The sequence below is a fragment of the Hoplias malabaricus genome, chromosome X2 (assembly GCF_029633855.1).
Source record: "Hoplias malabaricus isolate fHopMal1 chromosome X2, fHopMal1.hap1, whole genome shotgun sequence".
Taxonomy (NCBI): domain Eukaryota; kingdom Metazoa; phylum Chordata; class Actinopteri; order Characiformes; family Erythrinidae; genus Hoplias; species Hoplias malabaricus.
In genome coordinates this window covers 10,649,394-10,672,605 of record NC_089819.1, presented here as the reverse complement: position 1 = coordinate 10,672,605, position 23,212 = coordinate 10,649,394, and the positions used below count along the sequence as shown (strand labels likewise).

The 23,212-nt window shown below is 41.8% G+C and overlaps 1 protein-coding gene across 2 annotated transcripts in view; it reads left to right on the top strand.

Moving 5' to 3' along the window:
* The window catches only part of LOC136677444 (semaphorin-4C-like), an 83,230-nt gene that overhangs the window by 25,245 nt on the left and 34,773 nt on the right, over nucleotides 1-23,212 (top strand). For both annotated transcript variants that reach the window (XM_066654967.1, XM_066654968.1), the window contains one exon: nucleotides 19,945-20,251. In XM_066654967.1, the coding sequence (XP_066511064.1) occupies nucleotides 20,149-20,251 (103 nt within the window). In that variant the 5' untranslated portion in view covers nucleotides 19,945-20,148. The remainder of the gene's footprint in view (nucleotides 1-19,944; nucleotides 20,252-23,212) is intronic.

The following is a 23,212-nucleotide window of genomic DNA, read 5'->3' as shown; positions in this document are numbered from 1 at the left end:
TGGTGTCAGCTCACATCACAGCGCCAAACTGCTCTCTAACGAGTGCACTACACGTCCAGCAACAGGCTTTCAGTCCGTTCAGAAAGAACACTGGACAGTGCTATTCTCTCAGGACACTAATGGCCTAGTAATGCCTTACTTTCTGGCCAATGTTTTGCCATTATCCTACGACTACTACTACTACTACTACTACAGAAAATATCTTACTACTATCAAGCATGGCACAGTGTTTCATTTATATTTTCCTTGTTGTGGTACTGGCCTTTGCACGTATAAGCATCACTAAATGAGAAGTCCACAGTATGCAAATGAGCTGCTACCTTGTGACCTGTAAGGATCTGGACCACAGTAGGCTGTATTTACACATTTATTCTCACCTGAGAAGCTTGATATGAGCTACTGGAAGATTTCTGTGAGGATTTGATGGCATTCAGTTCAACTGTCCCTCCAGCTCATCGCATAGGTGTTGGAAGAGGTTCCATCTTTTAAGAGAATGCAGTTCCACTGCTCCACGGCTCAGTGCCTGAAGGCTTTGTTACCAGTGTAGCCCATACTGATGTTTGGCATGGTAACATTAAAGCCACACTAAGTAAGATTTGGTATTTTGCTCTTGGGCTCCCTCTACTGTTGATGAGTGTAAATCACTTTTATAGCACTGTAATGAAAACAAAAGCGGTGTTGGTTTCCTATCCGCTTCCCAAAGTTACATAGTGTAGTTTCTACAGTGCTTTAGCTTTAGAGTAGCAACCCAGAGACTCTATTCTCAATTTTACAGGTAAGTGTAGCATTACTATGACTTTAAAGCTGTGATTCTAAGGTAAATGTACCACCTAGTTTTGCTTTAAACTAATTTGAAGCTGTTCCAAAGCGTTACTTTCACGTCATGGTCGGCTGTAGCGATATTATAAGCTGTATATGCTTAAGACACAAACACACACACACACAATGGGTGGACCCTATATAAGCTGGCCATCTTTAAGATGAGATATCTACCTTGAACCTCTACATCCTGGACACTTAATAAGCTCCACTGACCTTATAGATTCACTGTATTAGACTCCAGTTACAGACTGTAGCCCAAGTGTTTGCACCCAATCTATCAGCCCCCCTCTAGTCCATTCATCACCGGGCAGTTCTGGACCACAGGTTCACTGTGGTCCAGATGTTATTTGGGGATGGACCATTCTCAGAACAGCAGTGACACTGACATTGTGGTGTGTCCTGTTTGCCAACCAGTGTTCGGGCAGTGCATTTCAAGCATCGTGTCTAAGTGAGTTTCAGGGACATAGCAGACTGCTATCACTTCTGATATTGATGGCTTCTTGTCCACTTCCTTTTTTTCAAGGGCTGAAAATAACCAAAGGTCACGCTGACAGCAGGCTTTCCCAGAGGTCGCGACCATATGAATAATTGGCCGCACTCAAGGAGGTCAGAAGTCAGCGTAGAAGTGCTTCCACTCACAAAGGCGGCTCACACCCTCCCGTTTCCCCCTGTCCCCCCATCGACAACCCATAATGCTTCTGTTCCATCGGGTTGATATTTATAGTTAGAGGATTGACCTCGGGAGACGGACACAATGGGGACGGTCCCTGGTCAGCGCTTTTCATTTCTTACACCCCTTGGGGCCTTTTGGACCCAAATTGAAGCACAGTACATCCAACAGAGACTTTTATATACAGGAGGATTGAGAAATGATCCAGTCGAGGGGGTGGGGGTGAGGGTCCAACATAAGATGCTACACTGCATCTTATGGAACAGCACAGAGTGAATAATTTTACAGTTTACAGGCAGTGGACATTAGTTGGTGTTTCCTGAGTGAGTGTGTGAAATGGATGTGATCGACTGGATAAGTGTGTTGTGTTTTGTGATGAACCTCCAGGGACCTGGAGGTTGTGGGTTCAAGTCCTGCTTCGGGTGACTGTGAGGACTGTGTGTCTGTGAGGAGTTTGGTGTGTTCTCCCTGTGTTCACATGGGTTTCCTCCGGGTGCTTCGTTTTATTGCCACGGTCCAGAAATTCATGTTGGTAGGTGGATTGGTGACTCAAAAGTGTCCGTAGGTGAGTGTGTGAGTGCATGTATGCGTCGCCCTGTGAAAGACTGGCGCCCCCTCCAGGGTGTGTTCCTGCCTCGCGCCCAATGATTCCAGGTAGGCTCTGGACCCACCGCAACCTTGAATTGGATAAGCGGTTACAGACAATGAATGAATAAATGAATTTCTCCTTGTTAATGAAGTGCTCTGTAAGCTCCAGACCCCCTCAAAATCCTCATCAGGATGAAATGGTTACAGATATGAATGAATAAATGAATGCCACATTTTTAAACCAATAATTTAATTTATCATAATTAATCAACCATTAATCTAAGTAGGTCCCTTTCATGTAGCACATATTTTATTTATTATTTATAAATATATTTCAGTGCTTCACTTAGAACAAACAGCACATTTATACATCCCATGTCATACATCCTTCAATGAAAGTATGTTCCACAGATGTGAGACAGATGTGCTGTAATGTTAGATCAGATAAAGAGACAGAGGAGCCTGACTGGTCTTGCACTTACCCAGATAACTGCTGTGATACAGGAGTAAGCTCAAGAATCTCTTCAGATCTTTGTATCGTGATATGTTTTTATAAAACCCATTATTCCAAATTCACATTTTAATCAAGGAGTCAAAACATTGATAGATGAGCACAAACCTCACCCAGGATTGACATATCGCCTTATCATTATTTTAAAAATCACACTGACACCAAGCGCCCTGCATCTATCTGAGATTCTGTAAACATGGCCACCCTGTCCAATTAAAAACACGTATCTCACAAAATAGTAACGATACAGAAGCAAAATAAAAGCTTCTTAACTTTCAATGGAAGTCAATTTAAAAAGATTTGAATCCAAGTAATTTTGAAGCATCCCTATTGGTCGTACAAATAAATAACACGATAACAAACCTTATAAAGTTATTACACAATGTTAGCGAGGAAGCAGGGCTTAGCACATGTCTGCAGAAAATGAATGAAGGATTTGATTAATGCATTCATGAGGATTCATTTCATATCTTTGCAGAAGTTGTTTGGCTTTGATTACCGCATTATTCTTTCATATGTGTGCGGATGTAATTGTTCTTGGCTGTGCACTCTGTCCCTATCTGCTGTAATGTTCTTGTAAATACAAGATGACTCATTTTCCAAGCTCGGAAACCTTGCTAGCAGAACAAGGCGATCCGTTCAAACCCCAGTGAACTTCACTGATTATAGTGATTTATTCCGGAGATTTACAGCAATTTTTTTGTTTTTTTATTTATTTATTGATTTTTTTTTATGAAATGGAAAAAGAAATCTTTTCTTGGTGTTCTTATGGTAAGGGGACTGTGATTTGTATTTGGGTGATTACACCAGAGGGTAATTTTATAATGACAGTTTTAAAATCGTTCTGAATGGTACCATATTTTCAATACTTCAAAAACCATAATTACAGCATCTTTGTTTGGGAGTGTTTTGTAGTTAGAAATGGGAGAAATATCTTTATAAAAACAATAAAACCTTGTTTTTCCATGTTTTTATTATATTGTTTATTTTGTTTTTTAAGATGCAAAGCACTCCATGGAACCGCCTTGTATCTCGTTTACTCACATACTTTTAGCATGTTTAAGAACTGCTTCACATTGGGTACTAGACTGTGCTTCACATGAAAGACACTGTGCTTTAGTTCATCCAGTACATTAATACATTAAGTTTGACCACTGCAGCTTAGCCATCGATGTTAGCTAGCATAATCTACACTGTATGCCCCTTATGAGTGAATTTGGCGGCTACGATGTGCAGTCATTGTGGACACGTGCACATGTAGCTTGTATACCCTTCATAAAAAGCTTGACAAAACATGGGACAGTATGGAGCAGACACACATGAGCCTACACGGTAACCATGCCCCATTCCAATCATGAGCTAGAGAGGGCTGTGGAGCTGTGGGACTGTGTTTGCAGAGACTGAGCTCCATCAGGTTCTTTTAGGAGGAGTTGGAGTGGTGTTTGTGACTCTGAGCTAATCACACAATACCAGTACTTCACCACACTGAAGCTCTCAGGGCTGAACGCCATCATTTTCTCTCCAAAAAATAAATAAATAAATAAATAACAACAAAATCCAAAACCGGTGTACCTAGAGTAATGCTTTGGCAGTGAGCACTGTCCACAGATATTTGATCGACTTGAATGATTGAATATGTAATTTGTATTTTAACAGTCTTAATGAGCAGTAATGGAGAGGTAGCATGGGGGATGTAGAAGGCTTAATACTGCCTTAAGAGAATTAAAAATAGCAGCAAACAAATAAGGAAAAATCTGATGAGCTCTGGTATTGTTGATCATGAAAACTGAACCTCAGCACACCTCAGCAGTGTAAGTCCAGGGCTCAGCATTGAGCTGATTAGCATTAGCGACAGCAGCTAATGAATCATCTGCATTACAGAGCAGTCGTCGTCAATTTAGACACGTAATGGAAGGGACAATTTAATTCCGTTGGAGGTCTGTGCATGTGTGTGTGTGTGTGTGTGTGAGAGAGAGAGAGATTCTCTGCAGGTGAGGGGGTTGGCAAATTGGCGCGAATTTATTCATAACCAGGGTGGATTTTTTTTAAGGGCTCGGCTGGAGGAATTAGTTTAGAGCTGAATACGGGTCATTTCCTGTTAAAGTGAGCTTTTTAAACGCTGCAGAATGATACACATATTCATGAGAGACTTTGGCGGGGTCACAGTGTGTTGGAGTGTGTGTGTGTGAGTGTGTGTGTGTGTGTGTGTGTGTGTGTGTGTGAGTGTGTGTGTGTGTTTATAATGTATTTCACTTTCTTTAGGTTTTTTAAAGGATAGGAACCACAAACAAAAAAGATGCACATACAAAGTAGTCGCATTTGTTTGAAATGTGTCCACATGAAGTCTTTATTCTTTTTTTTTGGTTTATTTTTGCCATCACACCCAAGCCCACACTGCATTCATGTGGAAATGAGGTACACCTATCTATCACATCAGTTCAGCACATCACACTTTTCTTTGTACTTCTCTGAACCGAATGCTGCTTTCACTTTTTCCTTCTGGTCTCTGTGGCTGAGGTCAGCATTGGGTTAGGGTTAGACATAACAGCAGTTAGCTGCAGGAGTGCAGATCAGTGGAAAACTCATATAACGGTAGTCGCTGAAGAAGGAGTGTGTTTGTGCTGAAAAGCTGAAGAACAGCTGCTCTCAAACTAACACTATAACACTGTGCAGGTGTTTTTTAAATCCACTTCAAACCCCCCCCCCACACACACACACTCACTCACACACACACACACAGCTGACCTACCTCACGTGTGTTTGATTTTGGAGTTTAAAGGGGTGTGTGTGTGTGTGTGTTCATGTGTGTGTGTGAGTGTGTGTGTGAGAGAGAGAAAGAGAGAGAGAGAGAGGTCAGACAGAGAGATTTGTGCAGATTTGTGTAGGTCGTTTTGGTTTACTGCAGGGTTCAAACCCAGGTGCCAGAACACACAAAGCAGGTTTAAACACTTTAACAGACACTGACACACACACACAGGAGCACCCCTAGAAGGATGGTGTGTCTGATTATGGCCTAAATTGAGTTTGCAGGTCATTCGATTAAAGTAATCTGATCAGAGTTCATTTCATGTGCGCTTGCATGCAGCTTTAAAGAGCAGTGTGCTCTCTCTGTGTGTGTGAGTGTGTTTTCCACTCGTTCCCCTCTCCAGTTTGACGTGGCACTGCTGTTTTGTTCCTCTGTGTCCACACCACACTCTCTGACACTGGAGTCACTTTATTGACTGCTCAGCAGCAGCACACTTCACTCCAATGTCACTGACTGTAAATACATTCATACACAGCTCAGCTCCTTCTCTCCCTCTTTCCTTCCTTTCTTCTTTCTTTCTTGGTGTCTTTGCTTCTTTCTTTCTGAATTGTCTATTTCTATTTCTCCTTTTTTCACTCTTTTCCCTTCCTTTATTTCTTTCTCTATCCTGTCTATTCGCTCTGCCTCCTTTTTCTCTTCCCTTTCTCTTCCCTTTCTCTCAGCTTATATCACTGTTTGCCCTCATTATATTTATTTTAACCTTATTTTTCTTCTACTCTTCCCTCTGTCTCCATTTGTTCTCTCTCTCTGTGTCTTTCTTTATTGCTGTTCTGGCTCTTTAACTTTTATCTACGTTATATCTGTTTTGCTTTTATTCACTCCAGTACTAAGTTTGTCACTTTGTTTATCCCTTCATCTCTCTGTCTTCATTTATGTCGCTTTTCTAGCACTTCCTCTGTCTTGTTGTTCCTTTTTCACCCTGTCAAACACCTTTCTCTATTTCACATCTTTACCTCTCTCTCTCTCTCTCTCTCTCTCTCTCTCTCTGCTCTCTCTCTCTCTGTGCTCTCTCACCTGAGGAGAGGAGAAAATGAAGGATTTGAGATGCTCATGATTCAGAGCAATGCTATAGATTACATCCAGCTTAAACACACACACACACACACACACACACACACACACAAACATACATCATAATAACAATGCCATATGTCGATAGGGAAGAAGTAGAGGTCTTCTTTGGTTTACGACTGTTATTTGTAACGTTCTGGGTTTATTAGTTCATCTGTTTTTACATCTGCCACCAATCACTATCTCACCATTCACTCCAACAAAGCACGGAGACACGGAGAGGTGGGGTAAAGAGGGGGAATTGAATTGAGAGAGAGGGAGAGAAAAGAGACAGTTTTACTCTTCATCTTTTAAAGTGGAACATTAACTTGATTGGAACAAAACTAGCCTCCTCTTATTTCACGTTCTCTCTCAATCTGTGTGTGTGTGTGTGTGTGTGTGTGTGTGTGTGTGTGTGTGTGTCCCAACCACTCTCCAGACCATTTTGACCTTCAGTGAGGTGTTGTATGTATTTTTCTAGACAGACCAAGAGCCTCCTCATCATCTGTGACATCACGGCAAAGAGAAAAAGTGAGGGACATATAGAAGATAACTCATATAAACTGTAAATGAAGTTCGGTGTTTGGAAGTCTGAATGTGTGTGTGTAGGGGGGGGGGGGGGGGGCTTATTAATTTTATGTGTTACCGTGGAGATTATAGAGCTTATGTGTGTACAACTAACTTACCTTATCCAGGGGTCCCTTTGTGAGGATGTTGATTATTCATATCTCTCTCTCTCTCTCTCTCTCTCTCTCTCTCTCTCTCTCTCTCTCTCTCTCTCTGTATGTGTGTGTGTGTGTTTGTGTGTGTGTGTGTGTGTGTGTTTGTGAGAGAGAGAGAGAGAGAGAGAGAGAGAGAGAGAGATCAGAGAAAAGAGACTGAGAAAATGGTTGAAGAAGGGGTTTCTGTTTGAAAATGAAGATAGAAAAGAACGAGAGGAAGCAGACTGGGTCTGAGCTCATGAGCAAGGGATAGGGAAAAGAGAGGGAGGACGAGAGAGGAATGGAACAGAGAAGAGGACGAACAGAAAGAGCTGAAAATTACAGGCATCGTGAGGAGCTGCTGGGAAAAAAGAAAAAGAGGGAAAAGAGATTTGTTGCCGAAAGAAAGAGGATGGAGTAGCTGCATGGACAGAGAAAGTGAGAGTGAGAGAGAAGAGAGACAGAGGGATGGAGGGCAATAGAGGGGGATGGTAGAGAGGGGGATCGGAGTGGAGGAGTGTGGCGGAGGAGAAATCGACGCTAAATTATTGTTGTGTGCGTGGTGGGTGTTGTGATGAAATAAGCATTTAGATTCTACGGCTCAGACTTGTGCAAATTGCTTCAGATAACAATGCCAGACAAACAAGAGGAGTCATTTGTATCCCTCACACACACACACACACACACACACACACATATACAAAAATGTGATATCCTTTTCTCCCTCTTCTCTTCTCTCAGCTCAGAAAATAGCTGGCTCTGTCTTTCTCTCTCTCTCTCTCTTTCTCTTTCTCTCTCTCTCTCTCTCTCTCTCTCTCTCTCACACACACACACACACACACACACACTTTCTTCCTTTCTCCTTTCTCTGTCCCTTTCTTCCTTAGTCTCCCTCCCTCTCCTCTCTTCCTCATTCTCTCTTTCGCTACATGGCCAATAGTTTACGGACACCTCATCTCTGCAGAAACAGCTTCTACTCTTCATCAGTGTCTCTGTGAGGATTTGATAGCATTCAGCCATGCGATGTGATTGTTAGCGAAGGTACTGATGTCCGATGATTAGTTCTGAACGACATATGCCACTTTAGGCTCATGTGCTACTTCCAAACAACCCGTTTGATATCGTGGTATTCTAAACCGTGTTCACCAACACTGGCCATAAACTTTTGGGTTACTGTGCCTTTAAGAATGGCCACTGCAGGCCCAAACACTCCTTATAACATCGGTGTAAATGGGGGCCGGCAAAACTGCTGGATGTATATACATGAGCCATGTTTTATGACATCACTAAGATAATGCATTCAGTGTTTTTGCAGCTCCTCTTCTTGATGTGTGCGGAGGGATTTGAAAGAAACTTTTCCATGATATAGGATTGTTAATGCTGAGAAGGCTTTTTTGGTGCCTATTTTGGAGGTACAAGGTTGTGTTACACTGGTGATGACACAATATACATCCCAGACGCTTGCACAGCAACATAAATATAGCCATCTCCACCTTAACACTTCATACACAGAGACTCATGCCCTAACACAGAGGATTCTACATCAACCTGATACACCTCTTACTGTCATCTCATCCTCACTCCGAATCCAACCCCACATCCTCTATCGATCACATCTCCTGCCTTTCCTTCTTTCCCCGTATCTTATCTATCTCTATTTCTATATCTCTCTTTATATTTCTCTCTCTCTCTGTCGTTCCGATTTTACTATTTTTTCAGTTTCCTCTGTATTCTCTCTCTCTCTCTCTCTCTCTCTCTCTCTCTCTCTCTTCTCTCTCTCTCTCACACACACACACACACACACACACACACCTCTGTGTCTTAGTCTTTCCCTCTTTCTCTTTTATCTTTTTTCTTTCTTTCTGTCTTTTCCATTTTTCTCTTCATTTCTTTCCATTTTCTTCTATTTTTTCAGTTTCCTCTGTATTCTCTCTCTCTCTCTTTCTCTTTCTTGGGTGTGTGGGTGTATCAACACGTTATCTTGTCCTGTTTTTAAATATATATAGTTTTTTAAAAGTCATTTTTGACGACTTTTTGAATGTTGGAATTGCTCTTTAAAACATGATTTAAATAAATGGGTGTAAAGTGTCAAAAACCCCACACTCCAATCCTCTATAGCAACTTACCACCTATTGCTAAGTCTGAAACACTCTATGGATCATTGGAAAGAACCCAGTTCCACCAAATGAAAAATGTAACACACAACGAAAAACCACAGTTCATTTGAGATATTATTCCTTTCTTGTTTGCGTGTGAAAAGTCACTGTTGGCATTGACCAGATGTTTTTTTGTTGTTTTAAGAAGTGTTAACGTTTGCCTGGAAGCTAGACTCTGCTATCTTCACCCAACACTCTGCACAATGCTAACTACTTAGCTGCCATAACGGACCTGGGCCGTTAGTGTTCTCCTCCGAGTGTGTTGAGCCGTCTGGTGGCATTGTGTTGTCAGCATTTTGATAGAAGTCAATGGGTGGAGCCTGGATCAGTGACATGACCTGGTATTTTTGTTCCCTTTGAATTTGTTTGGAATGTGATTGTGTAGAGGTTTTCTCTGCTTTTATAGGATTATGTCTCTTTATTTTCCTTATCTTTATTGGCATGGCTATATTTATTTGTAGTCTTGTCAAAAGAGCATTGAGATAACGAGAACAAACACTGAAATATTTAAGAAGTCTGGGTTTCAGTGTTTCAATCACAAATAAGGAGTTTGTTTGAAATGATCAAAGAGAATATATACGAAAAAAGAAGTCTGAGAACTCAGGATGGAGGGAAAATACAGCTAGCTCTTTCTCCCTCTCTCTCGATCTCTCACTCTCTCTCTATCTTCATTGACCACTGTGCCACCTCAGCATGATTCCCTATTAGTTTGTTTTTACCGGAACAACAGAGCCTCTAAATGAGTGCAGAAACGCAAGTGTCTCTTCTCCTCCTATTCCCTCCCTCTGTCCTGCATTCAAAAAAATTGAGTGCAGGAAGTGGGGGAGGAGAGAGAGCAGGAATTGCCTTTACCATCCTTTCACACCAGTAGAGAGAGAGGGAGAGGGAGAGAAAGAGAGAGGGAGAGAGGTGGGGTGGGTACAGGACAGTTAACCCCTCCTGAGGCTGAGGTGGGTGTCTATTAGAATATTAGCATGCTGCTAAAGTGTCGAATCAGACAGAGTGCGGCCACTTGAATAGCTCAGAGCTAACACACCGACGCACAGTGCGAGAGAGAGAGCGAGTCAGAGAGAAAGAGAGAGAGAGAGCGAGAGAGAGAAAGTGAGAGAGAGAAAGAGAGAGAGAGAGAGAGAGAGAGAGAGAGAGAGAGAGAGAGAGAGAGAACAATTTAAGCTCCCTGAGGGCTCAGTAGGATGGAATTAGTGGATGAACTTTGGAAGAAAAACCGCTATCCAAAATTCAGAAGACAAAAGTGTAGGTTGTGTGTGTGTGTGTGTGTGTGTGTGTGTGTGTGTGTGTGTGTGTGTGTGTTTCTGTGTGGGAGTGTAGCAGTAATGTGCTACGATGCTAAGTGGTATTTCAAGTCCCTTTTAAAGTAACTGTAAGAACACTCTGTTCTGTACAATCAAATATGTTCTATTCCCTTCCAGTTGCTATTATTTTATTTTTAAAGCCCCTTTGCCCAAAATGTAGTCGATCAGACCGCACATGTTAGGTTTCAGAAGCTGAGAGCTGCAGGGCTAATGCAGCATATACATAATGGAAGACTGTACAAAAATAAAAGACCCATAATGGCATTGGAGTTTGCTTGGTCTGATGAGCTGAACAAATCATTGCAGTTTTTGTTTTTTTGTTTTTTTGTTTTTTTGCTTTTTATTTTATTTTTTTTATTTTTTGAGACCTCTTTATGACTGTGAGTGCTCTTCTATCAGTGTAGTTCATTATTCATCAGACTAGATGATACCTTTCCAAGCATTTTGTGACAAAGAACATAAACCTACAATCACATCTATATGGGTTGCATTTTTTAAACCAGCTGCCTTAGTTGTGACCACTGACCATCACTGAAATAGGTCTGTACAGATGTTTATGTAGCCTTATCAGTTAAATTACACCTATGTAAGTGTAAGACATACACCAATGAGCACCGCCCTAGAGTAAAGTGTTAGCTATTTTCGGTAACTTACAGACCTTTAGATGGTTTGGCATTTGAAGTGTACCAACTACCAGCTTTAATCGTGACACACTCACACTGTGTAGAGCTGTTGAGTAACCTCTAACAGTCTTGCTTATGCATTTTCTGACACTATGAATGTGTCTAGTGAGCTGCTTTGCTGCCCACTGCCTACATAGGCAGCTGTCTAAGTAGTCAGCATTCCAGCCCACATCCAGCCTTATAACAGAGACTGCTGTGATGCTCTAGTTAGAGTTCAGTGCATGGATTCCACTTCTGCATTTTTCTGTTGAGATATTAATCATGTTTGGTTCTGGAGGAGCAGAGAAATGGACAGGAGTTTGGACATGTTGGGGTCTGATGTTCCATATTAAGTTACCTCAGTAGGCAGCATGTTTAACTAAGAATGGAGAGAGCCTCCTTGTTGGGATTGTGTGTAACATGACTAATGTCTTGTGATTCCAAAGCATATAAAACACTGTAGAAAAACTAACTTGTCTTTGATTTGTCCCTTAATCTCAATACGTTTTCAGAAAAATCTACAATACCACTTTTTTTTTTTACTGGGCTCCCAACGAAGGCCCCAGTGGGAAGCTACGACTGCAGGCTTTGCATTTATAATTTCTCTTGTTATTTTGTTACCGGTGTTGTTTTGCAGGTCCATTAGCGTGTGCACAAGCGGATGTGTTCATTTGCACAGGCTTATCATCTCATGTGTCTTATTACATAAACCATAGACACAAACACACATGCACGCACGCACACATAAATAACACGCATTTACACACACTAACACACATACACTCACCCACACCCCGTCACTCAGCAGGAGACAGAAGTCATGGAAGTGAAGGAGGTGATGAGTTGGCAGTGAGACCTTTTCTGTTGGTCTGTTAATCAGTGAGTTTCCAAACAATATAAAGGGAAGCGGTCATGTTTAAATTCTGTAGAGATGTAAAGTGGAAATACGTTTATGTATTTGTTTGTTTGTTTGTTGCTTTTTTCTTTGGGAAAAAATGGCGGGACGTTCTTATATAATTACAATAAAAATACATTCTGTGGAGCATCAATGCTCTCAGAGCTATTTTCTTATTTTCTTCTGTTTTTCAGACAAAGTCAGGCCATTTTGTTCCCTTTAAAATGTACAAGACCAACAAACAAACACACACACACACATACAGGAGAGGGAGAGAGAGAGTGTGTGGATGCTGAGTTAATGAGTGGAGCTGAGCCGCTGGCCAGTTTGATTGAGCTGGTAACACATGCCACATCATTGCCAGGTCAGAGTGAATATCCCAGCATCCTCTGGGCCAGCGAGTACAGGGGCACACGTGTCTAGCCAGGTTTTAAAACGCACACACACACACACAGGCACACACACACACACTCTCACTCACAGTCACCGTGTTCTTTTAAGCCTCATTAAAACAGCTGACAGCACAAGGTCAGAGAGAGAGAGGTGAGAGAGAGACAGACACCTCATTCAGTGTGAGAGAGAGAGAGAGAGAGAGAGAGAGAGAGAGAGAGAAAGGGATATGGAGATTTTGTGATAAAGAGAGAAAGATGGGGTAGATAGAGTGAGGTAGGTGCATGCTTTAAAAAGAGTGAGAAGGAATAACAGGTGAAAGAGTGGTCGAGAGACACCGAGGGATAATTACACAACGCAGTCAGTCATTCAGTGACCCTCGTTTTACATCTCTTTCTCTCCCTTTTTTATCCCTCCTTCTCTCTCTCGATCTGCCTGATTAAACGTGGTGTTAAAGAGCAGTCATTGACTTTGTCAGTGTCAGAGATGGTCTTTATCATCCATGGGTCAGGACTGGACTAATAATTATTTCTATTATCTATTAACCCATTCACTATTTTTAATTAACTGACCATTGTATCCAGGAGATGTGTAGTTTTTACATTTACCTTTTACATTTATTCAAAATGTTAGCCGTGTGGATGTACTGCTTATAATTGTCAGACTGTGCAAACAAAATCCACTGCAAATTCATACTGGATTAAAATCACAATTACGGTTTTTAGTTCTCTTGAAATGTAGAGTATTACATATTCGTACAGGATTAATATCACTCCACAATCATTACCATCGGAGTGTAAAACCGCCACGGGCCGCAGATTCACACTGCATTAAAATCAGGCCACAATTATCATTGCCAGACTGTAAAATTCTACATGAAACAGAGAGTTGAAACAGGGCACACGGCAGATTCATGCTGGATTTGCAAGACTCCACAACAATACACACCAAGCATACTGCAGATTCATACTGGATTTCTATCACTTACACTTGATATCAGATGTATTGTTGTGAGTCTTCATTTGAAAAAGCTGTGAAACAGCAATAAGATTCATACTGGATTAAAAGCCATGCCGCAGTGAGCAGATGGACCCTTTGAGGTGATGAGGTCGCTCTGCGGACAGGAAGTGGACAGAAATTTGTCAGAGCTCAGTGCAGCTGATCAAACTCTGTTTGAGTGCCAGGCTTTCATCAACACTCACTGGCTAATCAAACAAAACCCAACTTGTCAGGGTATAGTTGAAGTACAGTACCCCCCCCCCCCCCCCCACACACACACACACACACACACACATACACACAGTTAACAATCATAAACAAGTTGTCACAGCTATTTCACACACTCATGTTTCTAACACCATTAGTCACACACTCGCATGCACACACAGCCCGATTGGAAACACACATACACATACTTTTTACACCCACTCATCCCCCGCCATGCCTCACCGCACCCCCCACCCACCACACACACACACACACACACACACACCAGATGCATGGTCTATCACTTACAGACTAGACCAAACACTACACTTTGAACGGGATGGGCGAGCATGAGATGGTGGGGTTTATGAATAAGTAGGCATGGTTTAGAATGGAGTGGGTGGGGTTTAGTATGTGGTGGGAGGAACAGATATTACGCTCTATGCTAATTAGTTAATGAGAAATGTGGACAGATTTTTAGTTTGGGTCTGGCTCACTGTGAGGTAAGCAGAGTTTATGTTACCAGTTGAATTTAGGCTGTCTTTGGTTGGTTGGGCTTTCCAGTGAGATGGTGGGTGTGGTTTATATTAAAATCGGGTGGATTTTCTGCTGCAGCGGGTGGATGTTTAATAATGAAATTGGTGATATTGGGGATAAAATGGATGGATTTTCTCACGTGACTGACCTGGCTGGGTTTTACAGACAGGATTTATGAGGGGATTAGTGAAACTAATTTTGAGATTGGTGATGTTGAAGAGTAGATGGGTGGGTTTTCTGGGTAAACTGCTGGTGATTCTTATGATGAGGGGTGGGATTTATTTTGAAATGGGTGTTTAGGGGTTACAATGAAGGGGTCATTGTGTGATATGTGGAATTTTATTAAGAGCTACAAGCTGAGGATAAAATGGGAGAAGAGTGAGACATAGGACATGCTGGGCGTGGTTTACATCGAGAAGGGTGGGCTTTTGATGTTTAGGGTAAAGTCTAAGGGGCCAACTGTCAGATGATATGGGCAGTGTTTATGATGAAGTGGGTGGGATTTATGAGGAGATTGACTTGGTTTATATTGTTAAGATGGCTGAAATTAAGAAGGAAATAGTGGGTTTAATAGTATAATGAATAGTTTATAATCATATGGGTGTGGTTTTTTTGTGACGTGGACATTACTGGTGGTTAGATTACCCTGTTTGACAATGTAGCAGGTGTTAACCTCTTCTGCAGTCTGAGGTCAGTGGAAAGGTCAGGGCCTTAAGGAAGGGTCTTTGACCCCACTTCCCGCCTGCCTTGAGCTGAGTCTTTGTAAGTGTTACTGAGGAGATGAAGACAAAGTACTCTACGTATGCATCTGTTTTTGTCTGTGCCTTGTTATGACTTGTGAAATGTGTTCCAGCACCGATATAAATACTCATTCTGAATGCAAATGAAGTGCTTGCAGGACTCGTTGCTGTCTTATTTAAGCAGAGAACCTGTTTTTGTTCATTTGCAGCTGAATGGTTAATGTTATGTACTTTGAAGTGTAATGAACTGCATCCATTTTAGGCTGGCTGTTGTATATATGACTGTGCTTTCTGGCTCTGGTTTTTGTTTGGAACGTTTATGAGCTGGTTGGTGTCCGTTTGTGATATTGCGCTTCTTTTGCTCCAACCCTGCTTTGGGGAGGAGTGAGTCTATTTTCTGAAACTGTGTTTTGTGGCTTAGCGAAATAACTTTGGATTAGATTCCAGCAGTTACTTTCATCTCGACAGCTCAAAGCTGAACTCAGAAGAAAAGAAAGCCAAGAATTGTACTTTTATAGGTTTCATACTTGTCACAAGGGCAATACCTAGAAGGTACCCCCAAGCATTTCACCTAAAAAGAACCGCAAATTAGTACATGAGGTCCAGGTAGTGCAGCCTTGAAGGTCCATCTATGTTAATTGTGCCTTCGGGACACTCCCTGACATTTTCTTACTCCTCTGAGTGATGGCGTTAGGATGTTGACTGGCTTTTCGTCCACCTCCTACCAGCCACTGGGCTTTGTGTGACTTCAGAGGAGAAAAAGGATGATGGAGGGAAGGAAGGAAGGAAGGAGGGGAGTGCCTTGAGCGTGAGACTGGGACGGTGTGTTTGTATTTGGCGTGTGTGTTCCTACTCTGTGCACTTGAGAGCTAATTACGACATCCAACCTTCGGCTCATTTTGTCTTTCTTTCACATCCACGGCAAAACCCCTTGTTGAAGAGTGGGGTCAGAAGGTTGTTGGTCTGAGGGTTTGTGGGTTTAGTATGGACAAGAGGAGGGTACGCTAACCCTGGTAGGCAGGAAGTGGACAGGGAGTGGACATACAGTACTATTTAAAAGCTTGGATACACAAGCAGTATTTTTTTATTCAGTAAAAACTGCCATGAAGTGGAGGATGATATATGCTATACACCATATTGTGTTTTAAATGGCATTTTCACTTTTTTAGAGTTTTGGGACTTTTAAATTAGAGTTTTAAAATGAAGTAACAATGTCCGGTATTGCTATAGAATCAGACACAGTTTCAATAATGATTACCTCAAATAATAAATATTAAAAATAAAAATAAATATTACCTCATTCATGCCACAAACAAGGTACTTTACATTGAATGGATATTGCTGTATATCTTCAGTTAATCACCACTGTTACAGACCCTGCCACCCATTTAAACAGTGGGTTACTTCTACTGCTAAAATGATTTAACCACCACATTTGATTTAACAGCAAAAAGTTTGCTGGTTTGCACCAGGGATTTCTGGTAGTTTTATTAATATTTTTATTTAAATTCTCATATTTTATAGAAACATTACACAGATATGCACAAGAGAATACATACATGCTTTGAAGCACAATTGTTTAATATAAAATATTTCCAAATTGTTTCTTTTTCTCTAACAGTAAGACGTGGATTTCCTTACATGGGTATGATGGCATGACTTTGGGCTCAAGAATCAGACCCGAACAATTTTATACTTTAATAAGAGCATGATTCCAACTTTTGATTGGTGATTCCAAACTTTTGAATGGTGGTTTTAAACTTTAGGATGGGACCATGAAAAGGTCGTGAGAGAGAGCAAGGATACATGTCAGACACATGAGACTGGTCATCTCTTGACAGTTGACCTCTTTTTCCCGACATCCACACTGGCCACCGGAATAAACATGACCAGTTGTTTTCCTTAGGGAAAAGCAGAATCAAAACACTCTGTCCCTGGCACACATAAAAACACACACACACACACTTCGAACATTTGTCCTCTGTCTTTCAACATCAGCCAAAATAGCCAACCCTGCTTTTGTCAGGACGCAATTTGATATAATAGGGCTGTGTCATCTCTAATTTGTAGGCGGTAATTAGTGCAATAGTGAAAACCTTTTTCCCTAAAGCAACTGGCAGAAAGGTCATTCAGCCCCGGTTGCAGGACGAGAGTGATTTTACCTCCAGCTTTTTTCAGCGGTGAGGAAGCTCAACCCCCCTCCACCCACCCCCCCACCCCCAAAAGCCCCCACCGCACCACACAACTGCAGCACGCTGAGTGGGGTGTTTTTTGGAGCTGAGGGACAAGGCCTTTTGAATCTCCTGTTCAGTTTGCACAGCATCACTCTACCTCCATCCCGCCCCTTCCAGCAAACACAAAGACAGCTCACATTTAAAAGCCAAAGGCTGCAGCTCCGGCCCCCTACGGCACACAGAGCAAAGGCTACGAGATGGATTTGTTAAATTCCCGCCGGTACTCGGACAAACGGCACCTCTCACAGTAGGATTGGCTAGTAGGATCCTTTCTACAGCCTTTTCCAAGACTGGAAAGTAGTATTAGTATCATCCCACCCCAGCACTTGAATTAGCCGGCAGCTTCCCACACGTGATGTAATCCATAGTATTTAGCTTCCTGTGGAGGAAATGACCAGTCGGATATTACCACATGCGCTAGGCTCAGCTAGGAGTAGCCCACTTCCTGTACTAGGCTTGCTGCTAGTATTCTGGAATAACCAACAGAGTTCCTCTTTCTAATTGGTTAGTTTTATGGAAAGTCCTGTTCTAGGAATGGCTAGTAGTGTCTCACTTCATGAGGTCAATGAGAACTACAAGTGTCTCACTTATATTTCTTAGAGTATTTTAATTCTTAGGAATGGTTTAGTATCTATCCCATCTCATAAGACAGGATTGGCTAATAATATCTCACCTCTCAGCCAATCCTGGCAGGATATAGCTAGTCAACCCCAGCTCAGCAGACAAGATATTCCTAGCATATATTTATATTAATATTACAGCTCTTGTCTTGGGATTGGCTAATATCCTGGAAGCCTCTCTAATAAATCTGTTGTTCTTTATGCAGTAAATTCTCTCAGAGTTGCTGTACCCAGGACCCTGGAGTTGTGTGGCAGCAATGATCCTTGTTGCACCACCAGGCTGCCCACTAGGGTTGAGTAGTATAACAGTAATAACATATATCGCGGTATATAAAAATGGGGATGGCGTTTTAAAATTATCACGTGTGTGGTGTGTCAAATTTTGCAAAATGAGGTTATTCATGAGCATTTAAGAGAACCAGAGGGAGGGGGCACTGTGGGAGCTCACAGACTGGTGATGTCACGCTCTGAAATTGGTAAAGAACACAAAAAAGCCCAATAGCCTACCGCAGCTGTGATTTTAGCTTCAAATATGGCTTTAAAGAGAGGAAGGAAGATGTGTGTGATTTGGAATGCCTGTGCTAAGGCATGTTGCCTGTTAGTTCACTTATCTAAGCCTAGCTGACCAAACGTGGACCAGGGTAGAATCTTATTTCGCTTATTTTCAAACTTTTCTGTTCCTCCAGCACCAGTCACTGGAAGTTTCAGGCTGCACTGAGTGCAGTTCAGTTCAAACACTCTGAAGACCCTTCACTTGACATTGTGAAGACAGATATGAAGCTCAGCGCAGCTCAACAGAGCGCCATATACCGTGTAAAGTGTGTATGTAATGCTATTGTTAGTGCTATTGTAGGTTGCCAGTTAGCGGTTAGCTTCCTGCTGGGCTATTAAAGTGGAGGGTTAATCTGGTTAGTTAATCTGGCAGTCTTAGTTGTATCAGTGTTGTAGCCCATCTAATCCACTTTATAATCCAATCAGGTCTCTCAACACTGTGCCCAATTAGTGGTTAACTCTTTAGGGGTCTATTTAGCAGGTGAGGCATCTGTGTGAGTGTGAACTGCTAGCAGGCTCAGTCTGTGATGCCATTGGTCAGTTCTAGTGGAAAAATGACAGCATTTGGGAATCTCCATCCCTCCTCAGTCCAGGGATGTGTTTTTCCACAACCCTCCAATCGATCCAATAAAAGAGGGCAAGCGCAAAGGTAATACCTGCAACCCCTCCATTACTTACAAGCGATTTGCAGTAAATCAGGCATGATCTTTGAAGCTTTTTTTTCGTCTCTTATCTTCTTATGGTAATAAAGAAATATATAAAATAAAGCAAAACAGAAATCAATATCAGTGAGATTGTTGCTGCTCAGCCCTGCATTTCAATTTCAGTAAATGGCAGAAGGAGTAGAAACGTACAGCTGCTTATCAAGCATTGAGCTTTTTTTCTTTTCTTTTTTTTTCTTTTTCTTATCTCTCCCATTAATACACAATATGACATTTAATGCACGTTTAACACTCTCTGTGTTTTTTACTCCAGAAACCTGCAAATGTTATCACCTCTTAATTTGCCTTTTTAAACAGACACAAACAGGTGGGGTGGGATGATTAGACCCAATTTGCTAAAATCACTATCAAATAATTATTCATGTGTTTAACCATCACACATACCGTCCTCCTCCATACCTTGCCGATGGCCTGGCCCGTAACACATTTTGCAATATGCAGCTAGCGATTATGATTCCGAACACATCCCCTGGATTTCTAGAGATGGGCCTCCTAGCATGTTTGACACATTCGCTCATAAACGATGTTGAGGCAGCCTGTGTTGACGTTGCCTTGTGCTGACAAGCATTCACGGTTTAGTTGGTGCTCTGCCAAAACATTTCAATAGCTTTGTTGAGCTGCAGACTCTGTCATTAAATTGCCTTGACAGTACACCCCCCCACTTTTACCAAACAATGTTCCAGTCCAACAGGATGAGGACAGTGAAAAGCTGCAAGACGTCCAATCTCGTCACCTAATAATTTTTGTTTGTTTATTTGTGTCCTTACAGGCTGACGGAGGAACTTCCCCAACATCTGGAGCCTCCACCAGCTCTCCACCCTATCTGGTCCATCACCGTCCATCTAAGACGACCATTTATTCAATCAAACCCATTGCTGTACACCCAGGATTACAAGAAGGGCAACTGCCAAAGAGTAACATTGCTGTCCAGCCAGAAGTAAAAATCAGAAAGAGAACTGAGAGATCCGGAGAAATGGGTGGGGCAAAGGTCCTACTTATGATACTTGTGATTGGCCTAGAAAATGGAATGTGCATCAACTGGAATCCAATCCCACGAAAAACAGTTCGATACAACGGTGAGTAACTTATGGCCAGACTTAAATGACCTATCCATGCTCTGTCCACCTATGGCACTGAAATGGAATAGACATTTCCATTGAAAATCCACAACTGGGCTTAATGATTGTCTTGGAAACATGTGTCTCCTGAAATTAAGGGTGATCCTGTGCATTAGTGAGGTAGGGTGATTGGTGCCTGGTGATTACATTGTCCTGTGCATGGGGGCAGCAATGGACGCAATGGGCTGCCTACATCAGAAAATGTGGACTTAAAAATCCATTCAAATTTTGCTCCCCTTCTGATATAATAAAAGGAATCATTAGTATTGTACAGCCCCCTCGTCTCCATGAGGAGATCCTCCTGCTGTAGTAGTATCTCTAATCACAGTGCCAGACCTGCTTTTATGTGAGAGCACAGAGGCGGAGATAAGGCACAAAATAGTAGATACTAAGAAAGCAGAAAGATTAGAGAAATGAACAAAAATGATGAAAAGTAAAGCAGAGAAATGAGTGAAAACAAGAGCATGAATTAAAAGGAACAAGCTAAAACAAGAAATTTGAAAATAAAAGCAGTCAAATAAGAGGACAGAGCTAAATCAGCTAAACAAGAACAGAAAAATAGAACAAATGAGTACAAACCAGTGCAGAAATAAGAGAAGCAAGCAAACGCAGTGTGACCGAGAGTGGGGGAATAAGCTAAATTAACTAAAACAAGAGTAAACAAAAATATGAAATCTGACCAAAATATGAGCAGAGAGATAAGAAATCCAAGCAGATCTGGAAAACAAGAGCAGATAAGTAAGACAACATAGCAAAAATGACTAAAATGCAAGAGAAGAAATAACAGCTAAAAAGAGGTGCAAACCAGAGTAGAGGCATAAGAAAATGAGCAAAACAACTAAAACAATAATAAAGAGATAAGAAATACAAGCAAAAAAGAGAGTTGAGCAAAAGTGGGGAAAACAGAGCAATATGAGAAAAATAAAATAACTGATCAAAAATGCAAAGGCAGAGATTGTGTGACTTGCTTATTGCTGCTGTAGGCTCTGGGCTGTAGTGAGCTGTCTGTGCTCATTATCATTTAAAGGGACAGGCACTGAAAGTGGTCTTACTCAATGGGGAGATTTGACAGAGAGAGAGAAATGCGGCTGTAGTGTTTTGACCAAAGAATGTAACAGACATTTCACATTTCAAGGATTGTAAAACCTCAGGAAACTGCGTTAACTTGTGGGAGATGGGTATAATTAGACGTAGGGCTGCTTTAATGTAGGCTATCTGGATATTTTTGAGTATATAGTGCAGGCAGGATGAAAAAAACAAATTTCCCACCATGCTAAAATTTAATGGGCTAGGGTTCTGTAAAGCTTGTCTAACCTAGCAACAGTTTCTACAAAAGAGCAGGCTGAAGGGTCAGGTCCAGCAAAGAATTAACCTAATATCAGGCAAGCTCTGGGTCATAGAAAACATTTGTTTTCTCCTTCCAACCTCCTTTAAACTTCTTTGTGTTTTGCCCCTCGTCTCATACCATGTTATGTTTCGCTCTCTTTCTCTCTCTCCTTTCTTTACTATTGTGCCTCTTTACCTCTCGGGGGTTTATCCTCCTGCTTTCTGTTCCCCTGTGCTCTGGTGGGGTTTGGGGCGTGAGCTGCTTTCTCAGGGCGATCGGGTTACTGCTGGGCCTTTACTGCCTCTTGTATAAAAAGCACTCGTTCTTCTATCCTTTCTCACTCCCTCTGTTTGTTCTTGTTCTCCTTTCTCTCTCTCTTTTTCAACTGCCACACCAATAAACCAATTGAGAGAAAATCCCAGTTACGTAAGTCCTCAATTCTCAGCTTTGGGATTAGATAGGCTGAAAATAATCACACCCCTGTGTAAGTCAGGACCATGCGTTAATCAACATCGTGAGTTTGGAAGAAATCTGAATTCAACAGATTAAACAGCAGCAAGTAAATGCTCTCTCTCTCTCTCTCTCTCTCTCTCTCTCTCTCTCTCTCTCTCTCACTCACTCTCACTATTGCCCTTATAATTCTCTCACTCACTTCTCCCTTTTTTATCTCTATTATCCCCCCCCCCTCTCTCTATCTTTCCATCTTACTCCCTGTATTTTATTTCTATCCACATTTTTTTTCTTCTTCACTCCCTTTCTTCCTCACTCTGTACATTGTCTTTGTCCCCCACCTCAATATTTAACACCCCCCCACCGCCGGCCCCAGTTATATACACAGCCTGTCTTTACTTCAAACAGCAGTAGAGATTGAGAGAGTTGGGAGAGTTAAGAGACTGAAGGCTGGGCTCATACCACCATAAATGGAAAGGAAATGGCAAGACTGGAGCAAAACAGAGAGAGAAGAAAGAGAGAAAAGAGAGAAAGAAGGGGGAAGAAGGAGTCCAAAAAAAGAAAAGAAAAATACACAGTGAGTGTGCACTGTGTGTTTAACTACTGTTCCAGGTCGCGCGTGTCTTTGTGTGTGGACCAAACCACATAAACAGAAACTCTGTGTATTCTGTTTACACACACACACACACACACACACACACACACACCCATATACTATGTGTATGTGGGTATGTGCAGAGTGCTTAGATTGGCAGTCTGAGGGATTTACATCTCTGGATCTGTGTGTGTGTGTGTGTGTGTGTGTGTGTGTGTGTGTGTATGTGTGTGTGTGTGAGAGAGAGAGAGAGAGAGATTGAAGTGAAGATAATGTTGCCCCCTTCCCACTGCACAAGCCCCACCCACTAAATGAACTGTGGCTTTAACTTCTTTGGTTCTTGCTGGAGAGAAAAACACAAACATTTTAACAACCCCCCCCCCCCCTCCCCCTTCTCTCTCTATCTATCTATCTTCAAAGGTCTTCTCTTTCTCCGGCTGCTCATTAATGGAGTTGTTTTCAGACATTCGTTGTTCACTACAGAGGAACTCCTGTGTTCAAACATACAAGCACATGTCCTCTACTACACAGAGCTAGAGAGAGAATT